At 36.4% G+C, this 20,149-nt stretch overlaps 1 protein-coding gene across 2 annotated transcripts in view; it reads right to left on the reverse strand.

Annotated features, from left to right (window-relative positions):
* PCCA (propionyl-CoA carboxylase subunit alpha) overlaps nt 1-20,149 on the reverse strand; it is a 269,574-nt gene that overhangs the window by 165,619 nt on the left and 83,806 nt on the right. Inside the window, exons 9-11 of one of the 2 annotated variants that reach the window (XM_031613718.2) lie at nt 15,515-15,593; nt 7,206-7,308; nt 2,130-2,224 (exon numbers count right to left, since the gene is read on the reverse strand). In XM_031613718.2, the coding sequence (XP_031469578.1) occupies nt 2,130-2,224; nt 7,206-7,308; nt 15,515-15,593 (277 nt within the window). Of the gene's footprint in view, nt 1-2,129; nt 2,225-3,118; nt 3,228-7,205; nt 7,309-15,514; nt 15,594-20,149 lie in introns of those variants that run through there. The other variant, XM_090129267.1, reaches the window with a different exon arrangement.

Here is a 20,149-nt window from a genome sequence, read left to right on the forward strand (position 1 = left end):
TCCACCGTGAACACAAGGACTCCCTTAAATACTGTAAGCCCATCAGGTTGCTAAAGAGCACCTCCTTAAAAGACAAGTGTGTTTGGGTTGTTGTTTTTTTTTTTCATTTTAAAACAAGACAACTTCCCTGGAAAAACCAGAGAATCAAGCTCAAGAGGATCCCATCAAGATATGTTTGATAGCTGCAGACTTAGCTCTGCTTAGCAAAATCATGAAGTTTATTTTCAAACCCCATCGGTCCCCAACAGTCTGGATCTTAAAATCAGTTAGATACATCAGAAAAAGCTACAACATTTGAGAAGAGGTCAGAGTTGTACAAAATACAAATAGCCTATAACATTCCTATCTCCTCAGCTTTATGCAATATAAATAAGGGGCTTTGACCTAGCTGAGAGATCTTAATGGCAGCTATCACATAAAATAGGAGAGGAAAAATATTAATGATCTAGTGAGGACAGCATACTTCCTCAAGAAAAGATGTGTCCAGGAATCATTAATCAGTTAGGTGAAGTGAACCATCAGTAATACCAAGAAGGATTCTGCAGTCAATTGCAAGCAGCTGTAATGCAGATGAGGCTTCTGAAGCTGTCAATAAGGGGCTGGGAAGGTCTCAAACAGTCAACAGCAGTGAGAAAGAAGAATTTTCATGCCAAATTTTGGAAGCTGTTGGCTTGCTCACTCTCTTTTCTAGAGTTATAGAAAGTGGTAAGAAAACTTACTGGCAACTCCAACAGAGAAGCTCAACAAAGTTAAAAGGCTGATATTTCTGATGAAAGAAATGCTCTAGTTAGTCATGGTTGGCTGGTAATAGAAAGACATATCACTCCTTTCAATTCACCACAGGCATGGAGCATGAGCAGACAGCAACTTATATGTACTGCTGAGACAAAAAACTCTCCTAAGTGCTTAGGTATACATATATGCACACACATATTATACTGGGACACGAAGCCTTCATATTGCATAAACAAAAACACAGTCAGAATCCTAGGCACGATACTTCCGAGAAATCCAGAAGAGCTACAGGAAGCAACAAAAGCTATTTAAGCATTTATTACTGGGTTTGCATCCTTGAATTCTTTTAGATTTAAAATCTAGGTCACACACAGTGCCAGTCCCACCCACAGTGGTCCAATATTAACTTGTATGCTGCCTATAAATAAACATCAATTAAATCACGTGCTTTCCCTCATATCTTAAATTGTTGCATCACAGTTCTGCGCTGTAAAAATGTCAGACCCACTCCAATTGATGAATCCATAATGTAGGGAATTCCCACAAGTAGATATATACCTCTGTCTGGTTTTCTGAAATCAGAACTTCCTCCTACCCTTTTTTCTGCACGTATTCTCTGATGGACATCACACAATAGAGAACACAGAAGACCATACCTTGCACAGAATCAGTGCATTTCAATTCCATTTGAAATCTGTGAGATTAAGACCACTTAGGATCTCTGAGTTACTGGACACCTACATCCATAATTCACTACTGTGAACAGTAGTAGAAGTGGTGTAGAGTATTTAGAACTTAATATTAATTTCAAAATTGAATAAAAGCCCACATTATCTGGCTCCCTGATAATTACTATAATAGTCACATACCCAATTTACCATTTCTAAAGATCTCTACTCCAAATTTTATTTGACTTCCAAATCCAAAAGCTGAATGCTTTTGGATGCTGAAAGGAAAGGAAAGTATCTCAGATGTATTAAGCAAGTCATCTCATATATTCCATATATTTGACTGGTAAGATCCGTATCTATTTTATACAAGATCATGAAAAAATATAACAAAATATCATTTTTCTCCTTACAGAAGGACATAATGAAGCAAAATCCAGCCACTCTCTTAAGTACATTATCATCATAGAATCACAGAATCATCGAATGGCCTGGGTTGAAACAGACCGCAATGATCACGTAGTTTCAACCCCCCTGCTGTGTGCAGGGTCACCAGCTACTAGATCAGGCTGCCCATTATACTCAAATGGCTGTAACATACTAAAACATAGCAAGTATTTTCTTTGCATCTTTCCAAATAAACTTTGCTTGCTATTGTACAATGTAATTAGCTTTCCAAAAGTCTTTTCAGTAACTATGTAGCTGCATAGAGTCCAGGATACATACCTTGGTGCTTCCTCCACAACTTTTTGATTTCTTCTTTGAATGGAGCACTCCCTTTCATTCAACCACAAGGCATTGCCATGTTTATCTGCCAATACCTGAAATAATAACATGCTGCTATTACTCCACAGATGAATACATACAGTCTTTTGACAATATACTGCTATAATATAGCATTCAATCTTTTTTTTTTTTTTTTTCAAATCTAGAAATAATTACTGGGGAAAAATGCTAGCATAGAAAAATAGTTGTATACAAAATATTAGTTGAATGCTATTTTGAATTCTAAACAGGATTACTTTAAAGCCATTCTTATATGTCAAAGAGCACTCATGTCTTGTAAGAGCTTCCAAACAAGTTCAGAATTAAAAGAAGTCAAATCAAAAGACAGAAGTTACCACTTCAAGCCTCTAAAATTGTACTGCATACTGAAATACTCAGAATCATGTTGTTAAGCATTATTTTTTGTCAAAAAAGGAGAGTAAAATCTTGAAGCATGTCAAATTTATTTCTTGAATTGCAGACAAAATCTTTCAGAAACAACAGCTAATGGGTTTTTTGGTAGATTGAGCAACTCTTCAGAAACTTTGAACTCTTTTGTCAGAGAATAACATTTCCAATGGAAATTAGTGATTTCAAGGACTTTCTCAAAAATGGAGTCAACTATAGTTCTTGACTGCAGCTGCAGACCATGAAAAGGTTAAACATCCAGTCAAGCATCTAGATCCAACTAACTATATTATATGTTTGAAAAAAAAAGAAAAAAAAAACCACAAAAATTCAGCAAAGCAGAACTCTCAACTGATTCTGCAATTTCAAGCTGGAAGGAAAAGAACAAAAAGGTACTCTATCACTTTATGAATTCTTTTGTACAATGCAACCATTTCAAATAGGAGACAGGGTTTGAGGATTCAAGCAGACTTTTTCCCATCTTGTGATGTTGTACTCAATGCACTTATTCTTTGAACAATTTGTTTACTTGCAGACCACACCTGCTCCCTTGTTCCTTATAAAGTTTTCCTTCTAATCCATTTTCTTCCATCTATCTTCCTGCTCTGATCTGCTGGAACCTGTGCCAATATTCATGCTTCATTCTTTAACACTGCAGTTCTACACTGAAAACAGACAAGGTAAAAAAAATGGAGACAATCTTCTTCAAACTGTGTGAACTCAACCATATCTACTGACATTTGTGACAAAGAATCTGTATTATTCATTATTCCTCTTAGCACCACAGAGCGAGTATGGCACTAAGCAAGATGAATTCCTGCATCTATGACACCAATGTTTCCTGATGCGTGAATAATCTGAGTCGATGTAACTGAAAATGAGGCACTGATCTCATGAAGGTAACTTGTGCACTGTGCAGCATCAGAGCCAGAGTGCTCTGCCTTCTTGTAGAATCCAACTTATCTTTTCCTTAGGAATTTCTTTGGGCTTCCACAAGAACTTTCTAGAGGAAAAATCCCTTAAAAAAAGCCCTACCAAATAGACATGAAGTGATTCCCTAAACTACAGGTTATCCCAAAGGCCTCTTTCTTGACCTCTGGAAGGTTCAGCAGCAGGCAAAACCAGGGTACTCCAGTCAAATGCTACATTCTATAACAGGCTCCCCTATGGAAAACAAAAGAAAACCCTGCAGCATCTAAAGCAACTTCCCATTCTAGTTCTAAATCATCCAGTCCAGAACTAAACACCACTGAGTTCTACAGAAACATATTTGGAAGAACAAAAGATTTTGTTCTTGTTGTTATCAAAAAAAGTGATTCTAGGGCATAGCATGGTAACATAGGAAAACTGCTGCCCTGCAAGTAGAATGATTCCTTGTGAGCACTTCTGCTTCATCGCAAAGACTACAGTTTACAACAGACTTCAACCTCACCAAAACAGAAACTAGAAAAGTCCTATGGTGTTTAATGAGATTAAGTTGATGTGCTTCTTCTCACACTCCTCCTTCTCTCCAACTCAATGGAATAATAAAATATTTTTCAAGCCAACCGACTGTAAAAATTGTCATTAATTTCATGACATGTCTTTTAAGAAGGATACAACCTGTACCTTAAAATAAATACAATTCCATTATCCAGTGGTTTCACTGGATAGTTATTTCATAAAACAACAGTATTTCAGAAGACATTTACAGAAAACTGAGATCATAATCTCCAAAATAAAGTGAAATTCCAGTGCACGTCTCACTAAAAATGCATGCCACATCTAAGGCATTTTGCTAAATGCCCTAATGTTCTTAAAAGAACCTGCTGTGTGGAGCTGTTATTAGAGAGGTTTATGTTATGTACAGCTACACATGAAAATAATTAAATAGAATGTACCATACAACTTCTTCTGTATGATTCAGCTACATTTTATTTCCAGTTGCAGGTCTGCTATTTAGCCAAGTAATGGTTAGACATTCCAAGTACTCTTACTTTAAACTCAGATCCTTTATGTCAGATATTTCAGGACAAGACTTCAAATCAGTCCAAGCATAAAGTCTATTTGGACTCTTTTTTCCTGTTGATTGTTTTAGTCTTTTCTCATGTTTTACAAAGTGATTGTTTTATAGCTAGACGCAGGAAACCCCTTATTTAACAATTTTAAATACCAACGCTTTGGAGCTATATGAGAATGTTAAAAAAAAGTTCTGTTTAAAAGTTACTGCTAACTTAGTAAATATTTGGCATCTGGCCTTGAATTGTTTGTATATTCAGTAGTTTGAAAACGAACCAAGGTCAATGTCCTAAAGCTGATTAAAATGTAGTCAAAATGATACTCTACTATATTGTTACAAGGTACCAAAGTGTTTGTGTAAGGAAAACAAGACTCACTGTATCTTTCTTAAAAACAAAACCATACATTACTAATGGCATAGCTACACTGTTTAATCCAGATGAAATTATTCACTTGTTCTTAATTACAATGCTCCCCAGTTTTGAAGTAACCTTCATCTTAAACCCAAAGGAATCAAGACAGAATGCTAAATCTGGTCCCAGCTGATTAAAGTATAGAGGAATCAAATCTTATCTGACTTTAGTCATCAAAGAATCAGTAGGAAATTGCTGAAGGCCTCTCTCTAAACAATGCAGAAGAAGGGGCACCTTCAGAAAGCGATGCATCCCTAATTTTCCTGGGCAGCAGATCTGAATCTCAGGAAGTGCGTAACTCTTTCCACTGACCAGAGAGGCAACTTAGACAACTAGATTAGAACAAAGGGCTAGCTTTAAAAAGACTAAAAGAATCCCAAGCCAAAGTATGTACTTTAGAATATTCAAGAAATCGCTTGAGTAAACGATCACATTTGTTCAACTGAATTTCAAACAGACCCTTGAAGACCAATCACAAAAACGCATGAGCCAAATTTATTTCACTCTCTAAATTCATTCCAAATTTATCTTCAGTCTCCCTGAAGGCACCTCTCTTTCATTTCGCCTTGTTACCTAACTTAATTTTACGTGCAATAAAGCATTTATAGGCTAAAGCTGTAAAGATGGAGAGAAACAGACTATGAAGGTATACTGAGCTGTGTATTAAAAAAAGAAAGAAACAAGGACGTAGGTATCCAAAATAATTAGTCCTATCAAGACAGTAGAGGAAAATGCTCTAGCAGCCTGAGTTCCTTTGTAACTGAAGATTAACACAAACTAAACATTCACTATGTCTTTCCATGACCCTTTGAATGAGAATAGGTTGGGTTTAAATATCATTTTTGCAGACTGTTTCTTCAAGTCACATATGCCTGAAGTTAGTTTGTGTGCACACAAGTTCTAAATTAAAAAAGGAAAAAAAAAAAAGAAAAAAGAACATCAGGTTTGAGTGGGCATATATTTGGCAGGACAAAAAGTGTTGAATAGTTCTCTCCTACAAAACATTCTACACTGTCAAATTTGTTGCTGTTCCATTCAGCTTTTGAGCTATGATCAAAAGACTTCAGAATCTCATTACAAAAAATAATAGTAATAATACTAAAAAAACCCTACATCATGCCACAATTTAGAGTTTATATTTTGGATAAGAATTAGTGAAATCTCTGTCATGAAAACTGACACATGCCATACAAATTTCTTGTCGAGAAAGAAAATTTCCAGGCTATTGGCAGACTCCATTTAGTTGCATACATAAAATTAAATATATTCCAAATTAAAAAAAAAAAAAAAAAAACCTTTGTTAAACAATCTGTCCAAAACAAATAAGCAAATAAGTCTTGTTTTAAATTAGCAGAACTAGTTCAATGCAAGTTCCAGTAAAAGACAAAAAGCAATCATAACCCAAAAAATAGGGAGGATATATCTGACTTTGAAGATCTATGCTCAAAATAATACAAATCCTTCAGAGTTCACAAACAGCATTAGGTACTTCAGATACAAAACTAAAATTCTGACAAAACCACCTACAATTTGCAAGAAAAACATTAAGCACTCCTTGCCTAAAACACTGGACTCAGGATCCAGAGTTCAAACTTAGCTCTCAGATCAGATCCTACAGTCTCATATATATTATTTTTAATGTTTTTTTCCTCAATGAACTGAGTATGGTTCATTGTCTTCCTGCTAAAGAAAAGCTAGAGAATCCAAACAGGAAAGCTGCATTGTGTATGATAGCCATGCAGCTTGAGCAATGGTTCAAGATACAGGAAAACAAAAGACTAGGACTTTTTTAGCCTAATGTTTGAAAAAATATTCCCTAATGCTTAATCAAGTCCACCAAGTACCACGTTAAGGGTGGAAGGACACCACAGCCTCCTAAACTTAGTTACTTTAAAATACATCTCTGTTATCCTTCTAAAATAAATTGCAGTACATACAAGAATTGTGGAAATAATCACTGAACTTGTCTTTTGCAGAAAGAAAAAATAGGGCTACTCAAGGAAATTACCACTGAAAACACAATATTCAAGGTTTCTAGTAGAACAGGTGTGATGGCAATCTAGAGAGCTCTGCTAAATGAGGAACTTGAAGTGCAATACACGAGCACCCTGCACTGCCACACTGTCTTCCTTCTTGCTCGTAATGTCTCCATCATGAACTTTGATTGGTTTAGCAGTTCAAACCTTTTTAATTAAATGAGAATAATGACAATACAAACCTGGATTTCTATGTGACGAGGGTTATCAATGAACTTTTCTATCAGTAAGCGATCATCACCAAAACTTGAAGCAGCTTCTTGAGATGAAAACCTAAAACCTTCCCTTAAATAACCAAAACAAAAAGAATAATCTCTATTTAATAGTCAAGAACTTAAGTCAAGTTCTGAAGCATGCAAGAAGAAATCATTCAAGTAATCTCTCAGTTTTCAGTGAAAGAACATACATCCAAAAAACAAGTTGTAGCATTTGATTCTATAATGAAAGTCTTTTTTTCCTTATTCAGTTACACAGAAAACAAGACATGTTCAAAGTTCAGAGAATTTCAAAGTGATTATAAAAAGTCTGTGTTTACAACAGTTGTGTATTTTGTATTTGTATTTTCTTTTGAAGAAAACAGAAACGGCACATAAAAAACAATAGTTTTAAAGTTCTTGTCATACAGAAGTGAAAGTCACCACTATTTAAGGTGGTTAAATTAAACTATCTTAATACTGCAGAACTACAGCAGTTGTGTATTAGTTTGATGAGATCGTATTTGCATATGTTGCAAATTCAACAACTGAACATACAACCTGAAAATGGAATACTTCACAGAATATACATATGGATTACTAGTTTTTCCCCACATGGAAGTACAACTCTGTTTTATACCATGCGCATCCCAAATACTTCCCTCTGTTTTCTTTTTTAAAAACATAATTACTCAAAGATTATACAACACGGTAGAGCCACAAAAATGACCAAAGGGATGGAGCACCTCCTTCTTGATGAGGGGCTGAGAGAGCTGGGACTGTTCAATCTGGAGAAGAGAAGGCTCTGAGGTGACCTGATAGTGGCCTTTCAGTATTTATAGGGGGGTGTTAAGAAGGAAGGGGACAGACTAAAAGAGGAGAGATTTATACTGGCCATAAGAAAAAAGTTTTTTGCAGTAAGGGTGGTGAGGCACTGGCACAGGTTGCCCAGAGAGGGGGTGGATGCCCCATCAGAGACATTCAAGGTCAGGCTGGACAGGGCTCTGTGCAACCTGATTTCATTGCAGGGGGGTTGGACTAGATGACCTTCAGGGGTCCCTTCCAACTCAAACAATTCTGCTGTTATATGTTCACTGACTTCATTTTTCCTAGCAGAAAGATTATTTCCATGAGACATAATTGCTGGCAAACAACTTAATGAACAGTTTCTAACTGAAATGCACCATAATCCAGAGACCCAAGATTCTACAGAATTCTATCTACAGGCTCTTTAAATGGCATACGAGTCCCATTTACACTGATACAAATAAAATGCTTGGGATAAATTTCTGTGGAATCCCCTACTGAAATGCTTGGTATGTTCATCCTGAAAAGAACTATGGCACAACTGAGTTAAAGTCTTTACATCTCTCGAGTGCAGACAACTTTTGCAAACAAAATCTGCATAACTGAATGGTGGGACAGGGAAATCTACAGTATTTAGATTTTCATATTCAAAGGTATTTTCTTTCAAAACTGTAAAATAATATGTTTTGTAATTTTAAGAGTGATTATTCTCAATGTACAATCTCTCATAAATTCATCACTTAATATATTAAACTACTTATTACAAAGGGACATTGATATTTGTGGATCTGTACACCTGCCAATCTGTCCAAAAAAACAATGTGATGTAACAAGCAGTCATACAGATTTGGAGCCGTTTTAACTTCTATATCAAAGGTTCTGTTTCCTTTTGTAAGCATTCTATCAGACAGTATTATGCACAATTGATTGTTTTTCCTTCACTGATGTGCTAATTAGAAATCTAATCTGCAATACTTGTTAAAAAAAATCAGGTGCTTAATTATCTAATCCATCTGTAAGTCTTTTTCAAATTACACATGGCAGAAATTACACAGGTATTCTGACCTGGTCTATATTCTACAGATCTGTGCAAACGTGCTCCCTCTGTTACCAAATTACTATAAACACTCTTAACCTTCCTTAAACAGGTTATCCTAACAAAAAGGAGACGGTCTGATCCTCTATGAATGTAAGAAGAAGTTTAGACTAGAAGAGAACTCATATTTGAAGCACTGTCTTTTTCATAAGCAGCAGCCCCTCGGGACTCACAGCAATCCCACTGCAGAGCCTCACTACAAGTAAGATGCTCCCCACACAGCACAACCACAGACTGAAGCCCTCAGTGAGTTCACAGATATCTTACAGTTCAAAGAACAAACGCAGAATCATGTACCCAGCACAGACTAACCTCTGTATCAGCACAGGCCGTGGAGCTGACTACCAGATTAAGATCCCTAGCATCACAGTTCACAATCCCCAAGTCAGCAGGGTGCTCTGACAGTGATGAGGTCTAACTGGATACTGGGCCGTAACAGCTGCAGCATAGCCAGTAGAAGCAATGGTTCTACTGGAATTATTTGCTTTTTTTCATTCTCTTTCATTCATTGCACTAGATTATAATTGAAATACTACATCCAGTTTTGGATCCATCTAGAACTAAAACAATATCAACAAGCTGAGATGAGGTCAATGGGAAGCCAACAAGATGGGTAGATCAGACAAGGAGAGGTAGACTGAGCAAGGCTTGTTGAACCCGGACAGTAGAGGTAGATCTTCAGAGAGATTGTGAAATCTCACCTTTCCAAGACCCAACTAGACAAATCTCTAAGCAGCATGCTTCAAATTCAGTGCTGACTCAGTTCTTATCAAGAAGTTTGATGAGAATTTCTACGTCCCTTATAATATGAATGATTCTAGAAGAGGAAGAACAGAATGTCTTTCAGGTTTCCTCTCTTCCTAAAGCACAGTTATTCACACTAAAGCTTAAACTATTCGAAAATATTTATTGATCCTGCCACAAGCTTTCCTGCATTTGTCTGAAATGAGATTGCCCTTGTTACTGTTTTGCATTCAGCTCCAAGATCAGCACTGCTACTTTAATTAAAACAGTCACCTTTATTTGGAAGCAGACTGACACTAGTTAAAAACTGCACTCATCATGTAATACTTCTGTTTCCAGTATCAGGAAATAGTGAAAGAAAATAGTCTTCTTTTCTCAAGGCCAGAATTTGAAGGGACATAGTTAAAAACAGATGTTTTATAATCATTAGTACAGTAGAATCCTTCTAAAAACATAACTGGTAAGTTAAGCAACCAACATTTCAAATGTTGACTGAGTTTACACCAAATAAAAAAATCACTATTGCTTCAACTTGACTCCAAATTAAATTTTAAAAAGTTAAATGATCTAATCACTGCAACTTACATAAACAATTATTCATGCAGTTGGTATGAAAACATATATTTAAAAAAAGTTTTAGGAATTACTGTTCGTCACTCATCCAGTCTCACTCCTTCCCTTCACCTGAACACTTCTACAGTGCATATCTGTTCTGGACAGAAGGCCAAACCTATACACACTCACTTCTGCAGAGCAACCTGACAGGCAAAACACTTGTTAAAGAGAATAGTGCCATTTTCTTTTTTAAATTAGTGTACATGCAAGATTTCAATAACTAGAAAAAGTTGAGACAAATGGGGAAGTAAGGGAATCATTAGTAGATAATTCAGCACAAATTTCCAACTCAATGACTACCGTGTTTGCAGCTGAAGTTTCTAACTAGAAAAAAAAAATTATCAATAAATTTGTGGAACTGAACATACGGATGAGCAGTTCTGATACAGTGACTTCTGATCCTGGAACTATATGTTCACCTAAATACCTTTGTATGTAATAATCCATCACAACCTTATCCCAAAACATTGTCCTTTCCTAAGAACAGGTTTAGTGTCCTAAAGTGAAATCCTTTTCAAAGTTTGCAGCAGACCATTTGAAGCTGTGAAGCCAGAGACCTAGTTATAAGTGCAAGTGTGAAGTTTGAGTTTTACAACCATGGAAGTCTTTGAGACAAGAGGTCTGCTGGGACCTGATGGGACACCTGTTTTGACAGGGGAAACATTTCTTGGCTCATAATCTGGCAAGATTGATTGAGAGAGATTTAAAGTAAGATCTGTCAGAGAGGGGGAATTTGAACAGGAAAAGAAAATATATGACCTCTGGAAGCAAGGTCAGACTCCATAGGGAGATTACAGAACTGCAGTTCACATCTGCAAGGAGAAAATAAGAAAAGATAAAACCCAGTTTAAGTTGATACTGGCCGCTGTAGCATCAGAAAACTAGACGAAGGCTGTTTTAAGTATGCTCACAGCAAAAGCAGGTCTAAATAAAACACAGGACTAATACTTGGTGCAAATGGTCATCTAACAAGAACGAGGAAAAGGCAGAAGTATTCAATACCTTTTTTTGCCTCAGTTTTGATGTTAACGATGGATCTTGGGCTGCCCAGTCCTCTGAACTGGAGGACCATGAGTGGGACAGCAGTGACTTTTATATGTGGTCGTTGAAATTTAAAGGAACCTGTTGAATGTTTGTAAGTCCATGGACCTAACAGAAATCCCCCAAAAGCACCAAAGGAGTTAGCAGACAGTATAGCTGGACACTTCTCCACAATTTGCCAAGGTCTTGGGAGTCTGTGGAGGTCCCTGCTGAGTGGAAGCAAGGCAGCATTACACTGATCTACAAGAACAGTGCATGAGAAGATTTAGGAAACTACAGACTTACTAGGCTAAGCTGGGTTCCTGGAAAAGTTATGGAGAAGATAATCCTGGTGGATATTGAAAGGCCTTTAAGCAAAGCTTTTATTGGACAATCAATAAAAATGGACAACAAGGAAAAGTCCTGTCTTAATAATTCAATCTCTTTTTACAATAGTCACCCATTTAAGAGCATGGAGTGGACATTGTCTTTTTGTATCTTAGTAAGGCCTCTGATACTGTATCTCACAACACCCTTCTGGACACATTATCCAAAAGTGAGTTAAATAGGTTCACACTACACTGGGTGATAAACTGTCTAAAGAATAAGGCTCAAAGTGTCATAGTGAATAGTGCTACTTATGGCTGGTGGTGAGTCACCAGTGGTGTTTCCCAGGACTCAATTCTAGGGCCAGTCCTGATCAGCATTTTTATCAATGGTCTAGAAAGGAATGCAACCTTAGCAAGTTTATTGATGACGCTAAACTCCAACATGCTGTTGATGCTGTGGAAGGATTAGAGGATTTGCAGAAAGATCCAGATACCCTGGAGAATTGGACATGCATCAATGGCACAAAGTTCAACAAAGATAAAAGCTAGGTGCACCTGGAATACAGTAAAGCTAGATACAAGTACAGACAGATGAGTGGCTGAGGAGCCACTCTGCATAAAGGGATCTAGGGGTAATGGGCAACAGCAGACTCAATATGAGCGAGCAGTGTATCCTGACAAGGCTGGAAGGCATGTCCAATGAGGGGAGGTTGAGAACCCCTGGGCTGTCTAGACTGGAGGAAAAAAGGCTCAAAGGCAACTTCATTGATCTCTGCAACATCCTTAGGAGATGAAGTGCAGATGGAAGTGTCAGTCCTGGTAATTGATGATGAGAAGTGTGGGAACAGCACAAAGCTGCACCAGGGAAGGTTCAGACTGCACATGAAGAAAAATTTCTTTACTGTGAGAGTGGTCAAAAGCTAGAAAGGGTTTCCTAGAAAGGCCATTGATGACCCATGCCAGTCAGTGTTCAAGGGCATTTGCACAGTGTCTTCAATAACGCACTTCAACTTTTGGCTCGTTCCAAATTGGTCAGGCAGTTGGACTTCATGGCTGTTGTAGGTCCCTTCCAACTGAATTATTCTGTTTTACATCACAGAATCATTGAATGTCAGGGATTGGAAGGGACCTTGAAAGATCAGCTAGTTCAACCCCACTGCCAGAGCGGGAACACTTAGATTAGACACATCTAAATATTTGGGAACATATTTTGGTAACACCTGGATATTTGGAAAGCACTTTCAGACTGGGATTTCTAGGATACAAATATAGCAGTTCTTTATATACTAGAACAGAGTAAATATGTCTAACTCTAGCAATACAAGAAAACTTTTATAAAAATACAGTAGCAGAATTTCAGGCATCAGTTTCTCTAGCTAAACATACAAACCTTAATTCAAGGTAAACTGCTCTTCAGAGATCAGGATTTCATCCTGAATACAATTTCAACTGTGTATCTATTACTTAAAAAAAGGGCATCCTGAATTCACCTTATTCAAACGAACATAACGCTATGGGAATACATTAGAGTTATAATAAGGTTATTTTAATTTCAGATCTGTATTAGCAACATTACCTGCATATAAAATTTCACACTAGCACTTGACTCAAACTTAGGGGAAAAAAACTGAATATAACTGAGTTATGAAGAAATCCAGAAATATAATGGCAGGCATCCCCAAAGAGAGAAAGGGGAACATGTCCTTCCATAATCACACACTCTTGAAGAGCTATTTCAAGAAAGGTTACCAGTAAAATAAAACAGTATTCTAGCACTTCTGTTTAGAAATACAAACTGAAAGTGGTGGAAATCTTAGGTATAACAGGAGTTATAACTCCTAGAGTAATCCAACAATTTTCATTACCTGGGCTACTTAAGAGATGTGAAAGAAGAAGCACTAGTAAGTTACCACAGTGAACAATTCTGTAACAACACAAATTAGCTCAGTCAGGTAGGGCTTCTACCTTTCTGGTAGCTATTTACGAGTTGCATCACCATTATATTATTAAGTTCTCTCCACAGCCAATTTTTTTTTTTTTTTTTTTCCAAATAGCATTTGGAATTCATCCCATTTGGCAACACCAAAGCCAGTTTCCCATCAAAATACTACCAGGAGTCCTTCATAGTCATCTTGGATGTAGGGGCCCTGAAATATAAAAGGTCATTCAGATACAGGTTTCTCAAGTCTGCCAATGGCAGAAAAACAGGCTTTGGGGCATTCTTCTTGGGTTTTTGGTTGTTTGGTTTTTCATTTGTTTGTTTTTTGTTATTTTGGGGATCTGTTTTTGTTTTTTGTTTTTTAAGATTACATGGATTTTGATTCAGCAAGAAAATGTCAACAACTTTACATGCATTACAGCTATCTGATAACATTATTCTGTCACTAATAACTTGAGTCACCTCCAAAACACTCAGTCATATGCTCCTCTTCAGTTACATGGAAAGGAAAAACCTTGATTTTATAAAGCAATTAATGGACATATACAACAGACCATTTAAAACCTCATCTATTTTTTCAAACGTTCTATTTCACATATAAATAAGAATTTTCAATCGTCAGTTCTCTTAATCAACATTCTGAAACAAGTGTTTTGCCACATACATTTTGCTTTCATCACCTCCTACCTTTAACTATTAAAACAAGCATTTCTACTTGATGTAAGATCAGTGACTACTGTTGATCTGCAACTCCGTGTATGTGTTCTCATAACACTTTAATACTACCCTATAAAATTACACTGTAAGAATAAAGCTAACATGACTAAGCTTTATCTCTGTTTTCAGATTTTGAGACAGGACCAATAACAAAAAAAAATGAATAGAGTACAAAAAAAAAACCATGCCAGAGAAATTATACAGACAACTAGCAATTAAATCAATGGAAACTCCAATTATACTTCAAGCTCATTTCACCATGTGGAAAGGAAAACATTTAGAAAGTTACTCCCTTTTAGATTAAATAGGCTTTCTTATTACACATCTTTGAAAAATCCTACAATGAGTCTTTTGTAACAATGGCACAAGGGTTTGAAATCAGACTCTTCACTGTCATAACATCAGAGGAGAATAGATCATAAAACATATCCAGTCAGTAATGAGTATCCTAAAGGGTTAAGGATTCAGAAAAGCATTAAAACGTATGAAAGTGTGTGTTTAAACAAATATTCAGTTTCAAACAGGCAAAAGCACAACATTTTGCAGAGACAAATATTTTAAACACAGAATTATGCTATTAGGGCACATTCTGGAAACACTGTTTCCAAACATGAATAATCAGTCTCATCAACTTTAACAGAGCTAATGGCTCACATTAATGTTTGAGAAGCAGGGCCAATAAACATTCTGCTTAACACAATTAACACATCAGCATTCTGGAAAGCATACAGTAAAATATTATTTACAGTGCAAATTTACAGTCTGACATTGGATTATAAAGGCAGTTGCAAGGGCTGCATTTTTACTCAAAATAATGGACCATGTTTCAAGGTTTAAGCAAAAAATAAATTTAAAATGCACACACGCAAAGTACCAAAATACACCACTCACTCTACCAAAAGGAGAAAAACAAGTACTATCCAGTTTCTGTTTAACATTTCATATCTGCTCAACTGTCAGCTCACGGTGGCTTTATGGGACTTCAGTAACTGCAGCATTCATCAAGGCAAGCTTTTGGACAGCATCTCACCTGGTCTCTTCATCATCCCAAGCGATTCGCATGCCTTTCCCACCACCACCTGCTGAGGCCTTGATCATGACAGGGTAGCCTAACAGCGGGGAACAATTAGACAGAAGTTCAAACTTTGATCAGTTGGTCATAGAAACATGACAACTGACCACATGTCCAATAATGCTAGTAGACAATAACTTCGTTTATTAAAATGCTTCTTGTTTGCAGAGAGAGGAGAGGTTTTTCTTTCCAAGACTTAGCTGTCAGTGCCATGATTTCTAAAGCCACCAAAAAGGTTGCTTTTTCTATTTCATTTATAGCAAAAAAAAAAAAAAAAAAACCTGAATGAATTATTCCCAAGCAACCAAATATTTCATGAATAAAAACACTTGACCTTTTTAAGCTCACATTCTTTAGAAACAAAATGTAGTTTCTTTGCTACAGCACAAATAAAATATCTCTGTGATAAAAAAGAATTATTAGCAAGAACAAGCAAATCTTCATAAACTATCGATCAAGAGGTTCAGTAAACAAGTAAACTGTACTTAATTCAACACTTCAGGAGCGGTCCATTTTATAGAACAGAGCATCTCCAAAGAGTTGTGCTGCTCAGATACCATGCAATACTTATGGTACACATTCGTAAGCATTGTGTGTAATAACAATCTAAAAATAAAGCATTTTTTTTCCAACGTGACAAGTAACAAAAAAGTAAGCAGCATAAATCTAACTGTGCATAACCAGTAATGTTTCACTTTTGCAACACAATACTGTAATAGGTTTGAGTCAGGATCTTAGTTTTTTGAAAGCTAAAAGAAGTATAGTACCAAAGTATATAGTTTAGAAGCATATTTAGTAATGATTGTGTATCCTGTAGTACAGCATGCTTTGAATTCAAAACGACTTCCTAAAACAATCTCTCATTCATATCAGTGAACTTCACCTTTCTCCCAAGTGTGAATAAGGGAACTTGAAAGTTAAGGATATGCCTAGAAAGCTTTTGATGTTTCTATGACAGCCAAAATATTCCTCATTGGTCCCCAATACTATCAATGAAAATCATAAAATTAAGCCAAACAAACGACCAGCTCCAATTGTCTGACCAGAAAAAGCCAGCTAGTCCTTGCAAATTGAAAATGCGTTCCTAAATAAGGCTCGGGGGGACACTGTGGGGACAGAAAGGGACATCTGAATATAGTTCCCTAATAGAAATGGTCAGATCTGCTGTCACGTGCTTAACTAATGCTTACAGTTTTTCTGAAATGTAGATCTACTCACACCCTGTCAAGAGGCAGTGATAAATCCTTCCCACCTCCTCTGCAAAGTCATTTAAAGGAAGGAGGTTCTTAGAAGACGTTTAAAAACAAGAAGATCTGGAAATATCTTTTGCTTAAAAAGACTGAAGTGGGCTCAAATAAAAAAAGACATGATACAAGCATAAGAAACAAACACACAAGTGTTAACTGGAAGGCAGGAAAGCAGAAACAGAACAAGAGAATGTTGAATTAACAGAAAAGGTAACATATAGCATATGAAAGCACAAATCTGAAGTATACATAGGCATGGATAACCAAAACTCTGTAAAGCTTCATGCTTTAGAGTCTAAAGTAATCTTTACTTACTAGGTTTATGGTAAAGACCAAAGAGAACCATTCAAGGAAGTGTGCTAAATAGTGTTACATTTTCCTCTCAAGCACCTGATGATGTCCACAGAGGGGGATAGGATTATTCAGACTACAGCAGGTCTGATCCAGAATCTTATTAATGATTTCTAAGGCCTCTATAAATTCAGAGATAAAATGGCATGCACACAGCAGCTCTCGATTTCATGAAGAAACAGTGAAGTCCAACTCAACTTCATGAAATGCAGAATATACAACATCTACATTAGAGCAGTTTATCAATGTTGTAGTTGCTTTTCCAGACCCCTGGTAACTGCCACACTACTGGACAATCTTGAAATAAAGCAAAAAGCAATTCCTGTATGATTTTCAAGCAAGAAGTGAGATCTTATGTGAATTAATACCACCAAACTTGCAGTACTTATGGTAATGCTATGATTCAGCCCAGCTCAGAAAGTTTGTAATTCTGAAATAAGCATTGTTTTAAGCATTATTATAGTAAATGCATTATGGCAATTTCCACCATGTAATCTATCTTATCCAGTGCCACGTGTACTTAAAAAAAAAAAAAAAACATCACTTATGCTAGCAATTTCAGTTTAACAGAATTAGTCTCTCAAACAGTCTGTAAATTTTAATTCTGCAAGTCTAGTTCCTCAGTTTCAACAGCAAAATAGATACACTGCCAGTGAGCTTTGGTAAGTATATAATACAGAATATCTAAGTTTATATATCACAGCTCACTTTGTTAAATAATTAGATAATATTCAAGGGCCTGTGGTATTACTCACTAGTTTCAGGAACACTTAAGCATTTCTTTCCCCCACCACAGCCTTACATAAATCGATTACACGTAGATCACACTCATATGCAAGGCAATTAAAGTTTCCAGAGAGTTGTGGGGGGAAAAAAAAAAAGATAAAATCGAAGTGTGGTTTGGTTTTAGAAAGATACATGTAGCTTTTTAGGATGAAAAGGAAAAACTCTTCTCTAAGAGATGAAAATTAGCCAACTTCCTCAAAATATGGGGATTTGAGCTTAGCTAGACATAGGCATCTTTGATGGATACCAAAGACTGATCTGTCCCAAGGAAGGCCTCAACGAATTTAAAGCTTTGCATAGTTACTGAGTACATGATGGCAGGATCAGGAAATGTTGTTCATCATTCTCCTGACTACTTCTGCACTACTCAGTAGCAGTCAGATTGGTTGGAATCATTGTGGGAAGAGAGAGGCAAGCAAACAAATTTTAATATCACTTGTAAGGACCCATAAAAATATCAATAAATTGCCTTACAAAGCAGACACTTTTTGAGTCAGTGTTAACTTTCACAACCCTTCCTTAAAATAGACACCAACTTACGTAAGTTCAATTGATTCAGAAAAGTCAACTTTATAAAGTTTCATTGATGACTTAGAAATCAAGAAGCTGGCAGCTTTTGACATGTAACTTATAAATGGACTCAAAAGCAGCATGGGAAAAAAGCCAGTGTGATTAAGCATGTGAGAAGTGATAACAAGAAAAAAATAGCCCACGCAAAAAAAAAAAACAAAAAACAAGAGCAACTTTAAGAAGGAGCCTCTACAGCAGTGTGCCTGAATCTCTCCCAGTACCTGACTTAGCCTGCTATCTTTGCAGCATTCATACTTGACAACTTGGGAGAACACATCTCAAATGGGAGGTGAAAGGTAGGTTTTCTTCACCTGTACTTAAAAAATTCTTTTTAAAGAATTATAAAAGGCAAGGGTCAGGTCTCAGCCCTGATGTCACTCCACTGCTACTGGATCTTTGGCCAGAAAGCAGAAAAAAACAATGGCAGTAATGAGAACATTACACAATGTTTCAGAGCTTTAAGTAATGATCCACAATGAATTAATTTAAAAAATATATATATATATATATATTTTTTTTTAAGACTCTTAGAATACTTAGGCCCTACATACATTAATTTAAAAATAATCTGAAAGTATTCAATTATTGAGTGTCTTGCCATATACACAGGACATCATACACCCAGAGACTTATAGAGAGTTTAAATTCATCTTATTTTAGATACCCTGAAATTACAAATCATTTGGCTTGTCTCCGGATCTGTGGTCATGATGAAACTGAAGGCTAATGAAACTGATCAGTCAGACACAACAAGGGTGAAAACAAGCTAGAAGGGACAAATTTCGTTCACTACATGACATCTACTTTTTCATACAGTGGTTTTAGAATTTTCCATCTAAAAAAAAATACACCACCCAGGCATCTGTAATCAACTTTAATATCATTAGATTTAAGAGTGCTTTGATATAATGACCCCCAAAGTGCTGCCTGATATCAAAAACAGGAACCAGTCAATAGAACACTAGAAGTTAGAAACAAATTAAGCAAGAATTAATTTTAAAATTTACCTAGGAAGCCATTAGATGCCTTTCTACATAAAAGAATTGAAGGTGATTTGAAGGAAATCTTAAAAAATAAAATAAAATAAAATAAACTGACCACTGAAATGAAACTGAACTATATAAATTCATAGTACTATACAAGCCTTTTTAAGCACTAAAAACAATTTCACTTGCCAATTCTTCTCCTAATAGTTTGACTGATAATCTCTTCCTTTTGTTTCTGACTTCATGACAGTGAGCAGCCATTACCTGATTTCCCAAAAGGGACAAAGGCTGACCCACAGAAATGCTGAGTTTGGTGGTGTTGGCCTACCAGTCAGCTGGGCCCACCATGAGAAGCTTCAGCATAGTTAACTTGAGCAGGCTAAGAACGCAGCTAACACAGACTGGAAAAGTGTTCCAGTGGTGAAGAATCGTCTGCAGCAGTGCAAGTCCCAGTTTCTATTTGGCATTAAGGCACAGACATAGCTTTTGGCACAGCAGAGATATATCTGAAGTGGTTCTTGGAACTAAATATAACTGATGAACTTAAATAGCTACTTATGGCTACTGTCTCTTAACAAGAAGATGCAAAAAAAAAAAAAAATTAAAACCAAGAGTAATCTCTTAATGCACTAAATTCTCCTTGCGGAAAGCAT

The sequence above is a fragment of the Phasianus colchicus genome, chromosome 1 (genome assembly GCF_987193195.1).
Source record: "Phasianus colchicus chromosome 1, bPhaCol1.hap1.1, whole genome shotgun sequence".
NCBI lineage: Eukaryota > Metazoa > Chordata > Aves > Galliformes > Phasianidae > Phasianus > Phasianus colchicus.